General features: G+C 37.0%; 2 protein-coding genes across 10 annotated transcripts in view; one reads left to right on the top strand and one right to left on the bottom strand.

The window, feature by feature from the left end:
* Window positions 1-1,713, bottom strand: part of LOC145989681 (ral GTPase-activating protein subunit beta) — a 112,606-nt gene extending 110,893 nt beyond the window's left edge. For all 8 annotated transcript variants that reach the window (XM_083124895.1, XM_083124896.1, XM_083124899.1 and 5 more), the window contains exon 1: window positions 1,576-1,713. The gene's annotated coding sequence lies outside the window, so the exon portion shown is untranslated. The remainder of the gene's footprint in view (window positions 1-1,575) is intronic.
* Window positions 1,714-2,028: 315 nt separating this feature from the next.
* The window catches only part of LOC145989680 (uncharacterized), a 75,913-nt gene continuing 63,543 nt past the window's right edge, over window positions 2,029-14,398 (top strand). For both annotated transcript variants that reach the window (XM_083124893.1, XM_083124894.1), the window contains exons 1-4: window positions 2,029-2,214; window positions 8,945-9,061; window positions 10,848-11,020; window positions 13,345-14,092. In XM_083124893.1, the coding sequence (XP_082981019.1) occupies window positions 2,113-2,214; window positions 8,945-9,061; window positions 10,848-11,020; window positions 13,345-14,092 (1,140 nt within the window). In that variant the 5' untranslated portion in view covers window positions 2,029-2,112. The remainder of the gene's footprint in view (window positions 2,215-8,944; window positions 9,062-10,847; window positions 11,021-13,344; window positions 14,093-14,398) is intronic.

Below are 14,398 nucleotides of genomic sequence, written 5' to 3'. Positions count from 1 at the left end.
TGATAACGTACTATTCTGCGTTGCAGAACATTTCTTTAGGTGAAATAATGGATTTCTAACGAAAATAATGTCTATTTCTTACATCTTTCTTACCATCACGGGGACGAGGTATGCCTACTAGGTTAGGTTAGGTTCCATTAGCACTCCTTTCATTCAATTTAGCATATACGGACAACATCGGATTTACAAATTCCACGGCATCTTCCACACCCGGCAACAACTTCACGACGCATCCTCAACACATCATGTTGTAGTAGCAGCGATAGCGCGTATTGTGCTCTCGTGCAGAAAGCAAATGGCAGCAGCAGCAATAGCACGTCAGAAATAGATTTTTGTAGAAAACCACATGCATTCGCATTAAAATGGATCAAAACCACATTCCCGAACATCAACAACGCTACAGAAAATGATTTGCGTAAGTACTTTCTCCTGTAAATTTGAAGAAATCCATCTCCGGTATAGTAAAGTGTTACTGAAGTCTCTTCTCTTCTGTGGATCGTCTGGCTTAAGGTGTTGAAGCAGTTGCACTTTGTACGCACACAAATGTAGACGTTTATGGACAATATCGTGTACTGTTGAATGATGAATCCCTAGTTCTCTACTAGCCTGTCTTACAGACTTCTGTGGAGTCCTGCAGAACGAGTCCCGCACACGTTCAACAGTCTCTTCAGTTACGTGCTTCTTCGGATACTTCCCTGCCTGAGAAAGCAAACTGACGGTTTCCTTTAGAGTCTTGTCCCACTTGTAAATGGTTTTGCATGTGGGAGGATCCACATTCCATTCTGACATGCCGCTGAACACGTGCTACGGATTTCAATTTAGTTAGCCAAAGCACGCACTGCACTTTCCGCTGCGGGTTCCACACCATGAATAACAAAGCAAGCAAGTGCGCTCCGATACCTAACGATTTTGCAATTTCCCATCATGCAGCGTGGCAGGTGCAGTGTTGCTATGTTGGCTATAAAATCTTGAAGATATTTCCTATCAAATGAGTATTTGCTTGCACATATATATCAATCCGTTCAAAAGTTATAGCATGTTCATTTTGTTTACCTGAAGCCCAGACACCCTGTATACTGTTATATTTGTATGACACTGCTATTGCAACTTGAGGTTGCTTAACGACAATAAAGCATTCTATTCTAATACATTTCCTAGTAAATTATTTAGGCCTACTCTGAATAATTGTGGCCTACATTTCCCTTAAAAGTGATCTCATAGCCTTATGTAAATATATAGCAGTACAATCAAGACACAAACATATTCACGATTTATTTTAGATTGCTATCATCGTACAAATTTACCATATTACAACATGCAAATCGCAACAATTTTATTGTCAGGTACTCTGAAAACGTCCTTAAAACAACTATCTGTACACATACAAAAATTGGTATACCCAAAAATTATACATGAAAGAAAAGTACCAATGCAGCCATTTGGTTATTTCGAAGAAAAATTACAAGTTAGTTAGCCATAAAGTGAATAATTAATTCAGACGTAGAAAATAAAGGTACCAAACTAGCTGTTACTTTAAATATTAGTGTCAAGTACTATGATATTGCCACAACTCACTTTATCCGTCGGTCATATGACTACACGACATTAGGTATCATTTCCATGATTACACTATTTTATTAATTATGGTGTATGTAATATTTTAACGAAGAATGGTACGGTACAAGTACAGTACAACAACCCTATAAACATAACAAAATCAGACAACGTATTTCAGTAAGTGTTGCCAACTGGGAAGACTAAAAATTATTCTAGTGGCAAATATCTGTAAAAAAAATACTACCGGCATCAAAAGAGAAGACAACTCTCTGATATGTATTGCATTTATATTGTACTTGAGAAAAAGTCATTATTTTTTTGTCTTATAACTGATTGCTCTGTGTACCACTGTGTACTCTATGACACAGGACCTGAGTGGTACGTGGAATAATCAAAGTGAATAATGTTTTTATTTCATTGTGAACGCTGCCACTATGGGGGAAACGTTAGAAAACAATTGAGTAACGGGAAGCAAAAATCCCATATCGTTATGTGTATTGTCCAATTCAAATTGTTATGTTTACATGAAGATATTAATATTGAAACTAAATAACAATGGAAGATATTGAAGAACTCGAACCAAATAAGCAACCAGAGTTTGTTAGTATTAATGCAGTGGAAGATGAATATTCCAAAATTCGTGTACGGACAAATAAGGTAAGTTTTTAAGATGGGTGTCTTTTATTATTGATTATTTTGAGATATCATTCGAATGAATACGTTAATGGTTTCCTCAGATTGTTTCAATTTAAAAGTATTCTTCTTAACCATGTCATTCGTTCTATTTATTTGCGTTGTATAGAATGCTAATTATTCACATGCTCGTAGATACGCTAAATTTTAATAAGAAGGTACTGGCGTGCACGAACAGTAACGGGCTAATTTCACAACGCATTTTCTTAATATGATGTAAATGTTTACACTTACAATAGAGCAGATGGTAGGTTACCTGGGATAAAGATTATCATTGCCAATAGATATTGGAATTTTCTATTAGAAAAATTACATGGCAATTGAACCAATTTAATATACAAGGTAAACATTGCCTGCATATGTGTGACATTTAAACATCGCAAATTCCAATAGAAAAGTGGTTAAATTATGTACTTGGAATTGAAATTGGCCCAAGTTCCTTTTGTTTTATTATGATTTCATCATGCTACGTATGTTTTTTACATGGTTCGATTCCGATTTACGTCTGTTAACGCATACTGCGGAGTTTTAGCCAAGTGTACTTTCTTGCCGCCAAAATGTTTCAAGATTTAGTACTAGTTTACTATCCTTCGGACAGATTTCTTCATTTCTACAGAAGAAACTACTTACCGTAATAAGTTCCTGTAGTATTGTCTAACATCTGGAAGGTGTTTTGTGTGATGTGGGAATGTTTCATAGCAGAAATTCAACCATTGACGCATAGCCCCACGAACCATTTCCGGTAAGGTTAGGTTAGGTAGGGTCACAATAGGTTACAATAGTTTAAAATTGGTTTCGAAAAAAATATGCGTAGCCCCACACACTATTCTCGCATAGCCCCACGAACCATTGACACATAGCCCCACAAACCATTTGCGGAAACGTACGTTCTTCAGTTACAAAAACACTTTTTTTTTTTTAAAAAAAAAAATGATCAAAAAAACGTGAATACACCTTAAAAAATGATCCGCGAAGCAGATAGGTAAGTACAAATGTCAAAAATTGGCGAAACTCAGAAGTTATAGGTGTCCGAAGGATAGTAAACATTTACCACTGTGCACGCCATATTGTATGTTCCGCAACAGAAGAAAGGAACCAAAGAATTATTCGTAATGTGAAAAATCGATGTTATATTCATGTAAAAAGCATAATGGCACCTTCAACTATGTTCTGCAATACATCATTGGTAAGTAAAAACCATCCGAAACACAAAATACCCGATTTTAATGTGTCTTTGATATAACAGACATTTACCGCTTTGGTTGTTAGGTTAGGCAAATCAGGTTTAGTTCCGTTAGCATTAAAATAATATCCCTAAATGCTTTCTACCCTACATGTTTTCCTTTACTGTTGCTTCTATAAACGGAGAATGCCTTGGGCCCAAGTTCCTTTTGTTTTATTGTGATTTCATCATTCTACGAATGCAATTTTTACATGGTTCGATTTCAATGTATGTCTGTTAACACATACTGCGGAGTTTTAGAGATTACTTAAGATTTTGTTCAATATATCCTTTCGTGGTTAGGTTAGGCAGGTTAGGTTTGGTTCCCTTAGAATTAAAATAAAGTCCCTAAATGCATTTTACTAAGGTTCCGATTTACTTCTACATTCATTCCTACGCTTCTACGATAATTACTGTCGCTTGTCGATGGAGCATATCTTGTCCATGAGAAGTGAATAATCTAATTTTCAAGTTGTTTTTCTCAACACAAATAACTTTTTTCAAGTCCAAACAGTGCTCATTACTTTAAGTTCAAATTTTGTGTGACAATGATTTCCAAAATTCTATGATAATTAGTCTTTGTGCTAGGAGAAATCATAAAACAATCGGAACCGTTACTGATAACACTACCAAGCTACCAAGCATATTTTGAGTGCAGTATACTTGACTCACCCATCCCCCAGTGACCATTGGAATATAAATGGAACTTCTTTTTTGCGCAACAGGGTTGCAAAATTTGATTTTTTTTTTTTTTTTTTATCAGTTTTCACATCACTTAACCAGTTGGTACTTAAGATTAACTGAAATCTTTATTCACGTAACCATAAGAAACAAAACATACTGAAATACCCCAAATATATTATGAATCAGTGTCTCGCTCTGTGGCCGTATGGTCTCAGGCTTTGGGCTCGTGCAACAGATGCATGCTGGTTCATGTGTGTGTGTGTGTGGGGGGGGGTGACATAACAACTTTTATCCTAATATTTCAACTCTCCTGCAATACTTATTATTGTTGAGAATTTTGCAAAATTCACATGGCACCTTCATTTCTGCCTTAACCCTTTCGTGGCGGGGCCTATAGATGTCAGAAGTAACTCAAGGATGGATGACGAATATTTTGTCAAGCAAATATTTTGGTAATAAAAGTTTAATAAACAGGAAACCGAATTAAAGAAACACACAGAATCTTTTTGGGTTTAATCTCCAATCTTTCACCTCACATCTGCCGTCATCGCCGAGTAGGCTCTGACAACATTCTCGCATCGCCAGGCTGATTGTTGTGCTGTCGTATTCACCTTTATATAACTTGGGGCAATCAGCGACCAGTGGCAGTTTGCCCTGATCGATGGGTGCATTTCTGATGACGTCTCTGCAGCCAGTTGGGATGAAAATTCTCCTTGATTTTGAGTTTTTTCTTTTTTTATTAAATTTACTATTTTTATTATTGTTTTGATACTACGTATTTGCCTTTATATAACTTGGGGCAATCAGCGACTAGTGGCGGTTTGCCCAGATCGATGGGCTTGATTTTGAGTTTTCCTTTTTATATTCTTTATAAAATTTACTATTTGTACTATCGTATTCGAATTTATATAACTTGGGGCAACCAGTGAAGTTTTGCCCTGATCGATGGCCGTATTTCTGATGGAGTTTCCGGTCAGTTGTGATAAACATTCTCCTTAACCTTGAGTTTACTTCTTCGTTTTAAAAAAAATTACTATTTGTAGTCGTTTTGATACTATTTATTCGCCATTGTATAACTTGGTGCAATCAGCGACAAGTGGTGGTTTGCCCAGATCAATGAGTCCTACCGGATGGGAGCTAGCCAAACTTTGAAAAAAAGAAAGCAAAAAATTGAAATTCGTCTGTCTGTTGCTTCCAAAAATGGGTACACATCAACGTGTTTACCTTACCGAATGATAGACTTGGAAATTCTGAATAAAACGAGTTCCCGCTGGCATTTATCGTGTTTACAACTTTTTTAAAAAAACATTTTCGAACATGTTACATATTGCTTAAAATGAGCCCCGTCCTTGGGGAATTTCCATGTGTGACGAATATTTCGTCATCCACCTCGAACGGGTTAAAGATAGTGTAACAAAATGATACCCTTCGTTGGTATACGTGTGAGCACAGCACTCATCCTAGGATATGATTGTTAGTTTTTCAGGACATCATTTATCACTTTCTGGTCTTGCGTAGCTGTCTTTTGTAATGCCTGTGGACAGATAATACCAGCTGTAGTTTCATAGCACTGCTCTCATTCTGCATACACATGCCATTTTGATAATAGTCCATGTTTGAGCACCACGGTCACGCGTATGCCAACCACGTGACCATTTTTTTTCAATTACCGTTCCCATCGAATTTACGTTTTTCACTCTTTTCTGTTTAGTTTCTTTGGAAATTATTTTGTTATTTGTCTCCATTCGCTTATTGCTGCTAATATTTCCCACTAAATATACTTTGGCATGAATGAAGAACAGATCTGAACATGGTTTTCTGCACCAAGTGATGAATAAAGAGAAAGCCTGGACAGATTGTTTTACTGTGGTTGATTCTCAGGGCCATAAGATAATGTTGAACAGTGATCATGATAGCAACAGGGATCGATTTCCGCATGAAGATGAATTACTTGTCCCTTCTCCTCAATATATTGGTCATGATGAAACTAATAGATGGAGTGTACCTGCATAACCCTAGTCAACAAGTAATAAATTATGGAATTTATTACTAATGTCACGTGAATTAGGTAAATTCGAAATAAGATATGAAAATTGTTATTGTTATCTTTTTCTTGATAAATTGTCTCTCATAATATGTAATCTGCAGGGCTCAAAAAATCCCGGCAACTGTGATCTTATGCTGTAATATGTACGAAATTTTGATGATTCTAAGTTCAAATTCCAGTACAGTGTAAGTTAGCAAATGATTTTTTTTAAAATCAACGTTGTGTACATTCCAGAGAATCAGTAATAATTTCTTACTCTTTGTCCCCCAACACTTCATTTCCTGTTTTCTCGAATGATTTAGCGATGTTTTGAATACAGTGATGCTCAGCCTCTTATACAGAGTGTTTCATAAGTTGCACAACCCAAATTTTGAAAATGTATATCCTGTAAACCGTAAGACATATTTACACCGGGTTTTCTGCATTTTAAAGTCTCATCCATTGAGATAAAATTGTCAGTTTTCTCCATACAGAAAATTTAGATAAATTAATAACTGGTGGAAGGCAGCGTTAAAATTTTTCCAAAAATGCACTTTTGAATGAGAAAAATATTTAAGAAATTATCGAAGGGTCATAATTAGATGTCTGATGACATGTCAGTCTATCATTTGCAACCAATATTGCTCATGTGCAACATTTGATGAATTTTTTATTAGCGATTTTATGGATTGAGTGAAAAAGTGCCATTTTTGGGACATATATGGCAATGCTAGCAGGTCGAAATATTGTCAACAGACGCACGCCACATGTGCCTAAGTATTGGCTATACATTTACTTTAAAAATCATAAATCAAGATTTTGTGTCGAAATTTGACTCTTGAGAAAATCCTAGTCTGCCTCTGGTTACATGGAATTCTCTTCGCTCACTTTCGACGCTACTATGCCTGTTCTTTTAATTGATTCAGCATGGCGTATTCTTTGGAGCAGCGTGTGTGCATTGCTGATGAGTATTTTACTACTCATTCTTACACTCGTGTGCAAGAGGTTTTCCAAGAAAAATCCCCTGCTTCTGCTGTACCTCACAAAGCAACTGTTATACGACTAGTCAGACACCAACAAATGATCCCACAAATTGTTAAGAGTTGGTGTTATTATTGAAGATTATTTATTTATTTATTGAGAAAATTTCAGATACAGCACGTAGCCATTTTACACTGAAATCAGTCACAATGAAAAGAACAAAAATAAAAATAATAAGACAAAATATTAATATAAATAAGTCAAGATAGCACAATTAAATATTATTTAGCAACATATGTTCTGATGGTTGACCGAAAGGCATACTCTGTGGAAAATACATCAGCACTTGATGGGAGGTCGTTATATTGAGTGGAAAGTCTGTGGAAGAGTGATTTTTTTTTTAATTTCCAGTCTAGGCTTCTTTGTGTAAAATAGATGTGTGGTGCGTGTTGAGCGCATAGACACTCGAAAGTGGAATTCCTGGAGGAGCATGTTGCAACGGATTTTGCCATTGACAATTTTGTAAAGATACCTAAAATCATTCAGTAAACAGCACTGATAGGGAGTCTGTAGCTTTAGAAAGGACAGGAGATGTGGTGTTGGAAAGTTGCGTAATGAGGGAACCCTGTAACGAACTATAGCCAGGAAAAAGTTAAGAACAGAATCAATTCTGGAGAGCTGAGTGGGACATGCCATGGACCAGATGGGAGAGCAGTATTCTATTATTGGGGAGATGAATGATTTGAAGTACAAGGTGAGGGCTGAGATGTCACTAATTTCAGTGAAACGGTAGAGTAAACCTAAGAGACGCATGGCCTTTTTTTGTGGTGAATAAAATATGTTCCTCAAATGTGAGCTTTTGGTCGAAAACAATGCCTAGGTCTTTGTGAGAGGATACTGCTTTGATGTTATTGCCAAAGATGGAGTAAGATGACTTTAACAGATTCTTCTTGAGAGAGATAGTGAGAGTAGTACACTTGTCAGGATGTAATGTAAGGTCCCATGTCAGGCACCATGAAAAAAAACGTTGTTATGTCATTCTGGAGACGATGAGTATCATTGGAAGTGGAGATTTCTCTGAAAATCTGACAGTCATCTGCGAAAAGAAGGTAATTGCTAGAGGGAGCTGTGAGATGGTCGGCAAGGTCATCGACGAATAATATGAACAAGAGAGGTCCTAGAACACTACCCTGTGGAACTCCAGAGAGAACAGGAAGAAAGTTAGAAACAGTTCCTGGAAGAACAACACGTTGTTATCGATCGCTAAGGTAATCTGTGAGAAGGGTTAGAAATTTGCCATGAATGTTGAATCTATTGCATAATTTGTGAATCAGAAGACTATGACTAACAGTATCAAAGGCTTTGGCCAGATCAAAGTATATTACATCTAATTGTGAATTATTTGAAATGCATTTCATAGCATGTGAGAGTAAAACAGACAGGTTTGTAAGACAGGAGCTGCCAGGAAGAAAACCATGTTGCTTAGAGCTTAAGTATGGAGAAACAAATTTGTACAGTCTATCTTTGATTACTTTTTCACAGATGATGGACAGAGGAGAGAGTAAGGAGATTGGTCTGTAAGATGAAACAAAATTTTTGTTACCACTTTTGTATGGGCCCCTTTTCCACAAACTTTCTCAAATCCTTGTTGTTTGAGTAATTGATTCAACGTAGCACAAAATAGACTGTAAAATCAGTCGATTGTTTTCAACATTATGCTAGTTCCTGCAGTAGGGTGGTTGCACTAAAATGATTTTCTAAATGTTTGCACTTCTTTTCAGTTTGTAATTGGTCGACAGAGATCAAATGTGTCTACGTTTGGAATAAGGAATACGATGATATCTAGAATGCATTGCAGATTGAATCTAGAGGACGGAAAATGGTTTCTGACTGACTTGGTAATTACCTATTTCTCACATTATTTCCATGTTTGTATTAAAATAAGCTTATTCCTCTTGTAGTTAACGGTTCTTACAAGCATTTCAATTAGAGCTGAGCCGATACTGATGCCAATGTATCAGTATCGGCAAGTATCAGCTGGAATTTATATACCGCTACTTTTCTGGAATTTTGGTCTTTCAGAGGCTCCGCAAAAATGCCTCTCGACACTTTTGTGCAGTCTAATTATTCCCAGAAATTATGCAATTTTGGAGTTAATTTTTATTTTGCACCAGTTTTGTGTGAAAAAAATAATTTTGTGATAACATAAAATGGATATTAATATTCAAATGTATTTTTTGTATATTTTAAGCAAATATCTTGGTCAATTGAGACATATAATTATAGTGGAATACTTACACACTATTGTTGATGAATATTTTGAGTAACTTAATTTTTACAATTTTCGAGTATCTGCGTTGGTATTGGTTTAAAGTGGTATCACAGCTCACCCCTAATTTAAATGCATACACCTGTAAACTACAAGAGGAATAATTCAACAATGCAATACATACATACAAGAAAAATTAAAATGACTCTTCGCAGAAGATCAAGTGATAGTAGTTACAAATAAGATATTATCTAAAATGTAGGCCCTTTTTTTTCACTGCTCTACTCTTTAGATGAAAGTGGTTTTTGTGGGTGGAAAAAAGATTCAAAGTTTCCTTATTTATTCTGGTGTTTTACAATTTGGATAAAAAAATGTTGTTTAAGTGTGACCCATATTGAGTTTATTTTCATTTTAAAAAAGTTTATATTTTATTCCATATCATCATCCTTCTCAGTTCCCTGCCTCTTATTGGGTTGGCATAGAAGTCCAGCCTTTCAATATTTTTCTTCTCTTGCACCACTCCTCTCTTTCCACGGTGTTCCAATCTTGTCATGGTCATCGTTTGAACTCCCAACTTCCTTTTTTTCCCCCATTTTTGCCACCAGCAACCCTGTCCCGAAGTCTCCTCCAAAAAAGAAAGAAGGGGTAAAAAGTAATCCTGTTTTCTTCTCTTTTATTAGAGAGATATTGTTGAATTTCCCTCCCTCTCTAATTTGGGGTGATTCAACTCAGGGGTGGCCCAGGGAGAGAATCTTCCCAAAGAATATGTTAGGCAGGTCAGGTTTGAGGAAGAGAAGAAGCGAAGATTGTGCCATGGCAAGAGGAAGAAGAAGGAAGTAAAGAAGAGAAGAGTCCTTTCTTTCTCTTCTTGTTTCTCTCCATCTCTTTCTGTACTTTACCTTCAAAAAAATATTAATAGAGAGGGAATAGAACCTTTTTTCCCTTTCCCGGTCTTTCTTTTTCTTTCCTCTTCATCTTTCTCACTCTCTTTTCTTCATTTTCTCCTCTCCTCTTCCATTTCTTCTCTCTCTACGACATGAAGAGAGAAGAGTGGAAGACTAAAGAAGAGTTATTCATAGGAACAAAGAGATTTCCGGTCTGAGATGACCCACTCCTCTGAACCTGGGTCTCTCGCGTGCCAGTCATATGCCATACTGGCTAGGACAGAAAGAGGACATTTCATTATCACTGTCATTGTTATTCTGTTATTTTCTTTTTTTAAGTGGAAACCAAAAAAAATATGTAAAGAAAATTGTTCTAATAAAACCTGCAAGTTTCATTTTTCTTTTATGATAATTTGATATGAGTATTACATGATAAACTAAATGTAAAATTTATGTCTAAATCCATGACATTATTTGTTCATTGAACTATTTCATATGTTGAAGTCATATTATTTACTTAATTTTTTGTAGAGTCAGTTTGGCACAAGTATAAATGGGAAATGTGTAGGAAAGGAGGTGCCTGTGTTATTGAACGATGGCGACACTGTTCAGTTTGGGCCGAAGGATGTTTTCATATATAAGTTTCTTGACCCTGCTTGCCATGAACCTGCTGCTAAAAAAATGAAATTGGACTCGGACGCTAGGTAAGATTATTTCTTCTCAAGAACCTCTCTTGATGGCAAAGTTGTCATCCTTAGGTCTCAGGTTCAAATTTTGGGTAAGACATTGTCATTGTATTTGTCCTGTCATCATCCTCGTTGTGATTAGGTCAGTAGGGAGCAGCTGTAGATGACCTAAAAACACGTACAAGAACAGGTAAATATGTACTAAAAAATGTAAATATACCAAAGAGGCACTGAATGGATGACTGTGAACCAGTAGTGTATTTGTTAACTTGTTTTTGCTCTACTTTTCTGGTACTTTTGGCTAACCACGACCATTATAATGAATGTGGGTTAGATTAAATTGATGAAAGGATATTCACTAAGTAATGAAGTCCAGTTTCGGCATGTACTTACTGTTTTCCTCTAGCTTTCACCACATCATGTGGCTTCATCAGGAGATAAGACAAGAATAGTCAAAGTTTAAAACATGGGGAGGTAAGTTGGGTTAAAAAGGTTAAAATGGTAAAAGACAATGCAGTGGTCTGTCACTCCTTCCTACTTCATCTCGGGCTAGTAACTTTGACAATTCTTGTCTTACACTCACCTCCCCATGTTCTAAACTTTGACTATTCTTATCTCCTGATGAAGCCACATAATGGGAAAGCTAAAGTACGTACATGCCAAAACTGGACTTAATTACTTAGTGAAATGATGGCATGTGTAAATTACGAGGTGTGGCAGAAAAGTAACGAGACCGATTTTCTTTTAACAGTAAATATTATTCTTTTTACAAATCAAGGTTATCCCCTTCAAAATAGTTCCCTTGGGCAGCTACACAGCGACTGATGCATTGTTTCCATTGTTCGTAGCAGTGCTGGAAGGCTTCTGCTGGAATACCCTTGAAGTCATCGGTTACGCTCTTCTGGATATTAGCCAAAGTACCCAAATGGTGCACTTTCAAAGTGGTTTTTGAGCCTGGGGGAATAAAAAGGAGTTGCAGAGACTGAGTCTGCGAATACGGGGCCTGAGGAACCACAGGAATGCTTTTTTCTGCCAAAAATTCATCGATGGATACTGCCATGTGACATAGGTCATTGTCGTACAGCATCCAAGTGCTAAAATTTGATGGACAGTAAACCGGTTCAAATTTCTCACTACTGATCATTCTTGACATCAATCGACAATCTGACCTAACAAGAGACCTCACTCTTTCCACGTTGTCGTCCGTTTTTGAGGTTGAAGGTCTTCCTGCACGAGGTTCGACTTCCACTTGTTCTCGGCCTTCTAAAAAGGACTTGTGCCCTGGATAGAGAATGTTCTCCATAAGGCCTTTGAAACTTTTTATAAGCCACAGTAGCAGATTTGCCAAGCCTTACACAAAATTTGATGGCAAAACGTTGCTCAAACTTTTTGCCAGTCCATTTTCATAAGTCATCTCACAAACACAACTTCACCTCAGATGCTCTCGACAATCACGTAAGAATTGTAGCAAATTCAACTTCTACAAGGGCAGGGGTTAACCTAACTGCCTTGTGAAAGGGAAGGCAGCAGCATCGTCGATTCGTGCACAGTGTTGCCAGCCTCATTACTTTTTTTGCCACACCTTGTATGCTTTATCGAAAGGATATTCACAAAACAAGAGTTTTCCTTCTACGAAACAAAGTGGGAACAAGTAAAAAGTACCAAAAACGGCATTTGTAGGCATACTAAAAATATAGCATTAGGCTTGAAACAACATGAAACGAATTTAACCTTTAACTTCTATTGTAGTGTCATATTTGGTCCAATAGGTTTTTTAGTAATTGTCATAAACAGCGCGCAGTATCAAACTCTGTTATCTTCTGTCTATGCTGGCTTTTTATTGAATATTTTTTAGTTTTCCCGTGCATAGCATTGTTGTTTTGAAGTTAATTTTGACTTCATTGGTCAGTGAAGCATATGGGCTACAGATGAGAGTAATTTTTGTTGTAAATATGCAAATTATATGGATTCGTAAACATTTAAATGTTAATGCAGTTAAAAACAATAATTTTCAGATTGATTCATTTTCTTATTTACATGAAGTAGGACCCCTTTTAAATATAACAAAACTTTACTTAATTTTATTAGATCAGATGTGTTTTTATAGTGCCTATAAATGCCTTTTTTGGTTGTTTTTACTTGTTCCCTAGTGAAGAGGTGACCACCAAGAATTCTGGCAACATTGTTGGCCTGTCTTAAGTGTTTCTGCTTCTGCCTGCATATGCATTGGTCATCATATGTGGCAAGCTGTATAGTAGAAAGATAACTTAGAATAGCCAAAATAAATGTACTTTCCTCTTCATTTACTCTTTGTTTGCTGAACCAGTATTTTTTTTCCTTAGGTTATCTCATCACAATGGCGTTGTTTCTGTCAATGATCAGATGATGAAACTAGAAAGAAGCCTAAGTATAAAGAAAGAGGTGTTCGAGAATAAGTTGAGTGAAGAGAAGTCGGCACTGCAGGAACGGATACGAGAGACGCAGAGAGAACAGTCGAAGATGATGGAGAAAGAGATCACCCTGAAGAACATCTTGGGCGAACAGCTCAGGGACCTCGAGCGGAAATTTGAGAGCGAACGAGAGCAGCTGGAGCAGAGGAGGGTCACGAGTGAGGCTCAGTGGATGCAGCTGCAGGACGAGAAGCTGGAACTGGAAGTTCGCCTTTGCGAGGAAAAGGAAGAACTCAAGAGGAAAATGGACGAAGATATTCGGAAGTTGCAGGATAAGATAGCCGAAAGGAAAAAGATCGAAGAGCAACTCACGATGGAGAACAAGGAACTTACCTCCAAGCTTCAGACAGAGAGGGAGGAGTTCGAGAAGAAATTAGAGGAAGAGAGGAGACGTTTGCAGGAGAAGTTGCATGCTAGTGAACAGCTTCAGAAGAGGCTTAGTGCAGAGAAACTCGCTGTGGAAGAACGGCTGAAAAGTGAGATTGAAAGCTTGGAGACGCGGCATCAGGAAGAGAAGAAAAGTTTGGAGGAGGAGCTGAAGAAAGGGAACATCGAGCAGCAGAAAATAGCTCAAGAAAGGAGCGAAATGGAAAGAAAGTACAAAGAAGAAACTCGATCTATTCAAGAGAGATTTTTTATGGTAAGTACAACTTGATTTTGTAAATTCTGCATCTATGCTTCCCAGTGATTCAGTTTTCAGGACCTTCCCCTCAATGTTTTCCCAAGAGATTACCAATGATGGGGCATTCTTCAGTGTGTTGGCAATCCCCAACCTTCCTCTTTTAACTTATGTAACTGGGGCAGACCTGATACCACTTTGAACCAATATTGGTACTGATTACAACTGATACCAATATTTGTAACAACTCAAAATATTCATAATTGGGAAAAGAGAGACGCAGTAGTATATAAATACGGAGAAACTAGTACTTACTTTTATCCGGGA

The sequence above is a fragment of the Lepisma saccharinum genome, chromosome 7 (assembly GCF_977018435.1).
Source record: "Lepisma saccharinum chromosome 7, izLepSacc3.1, whole genome shotgun sequence".
Lineage (NCBI taxonomy): Eukaryota > Metazoa > Arthropoda > Insecta > Zygentoma > Lepismatidae > Lepisma > Lepisma saccharinum.
The sequence above is the reverse complement of the archived record's forward strand: the minus strand, read 5'-3'. Positions and strand labels throughout refer to the sequence as shown.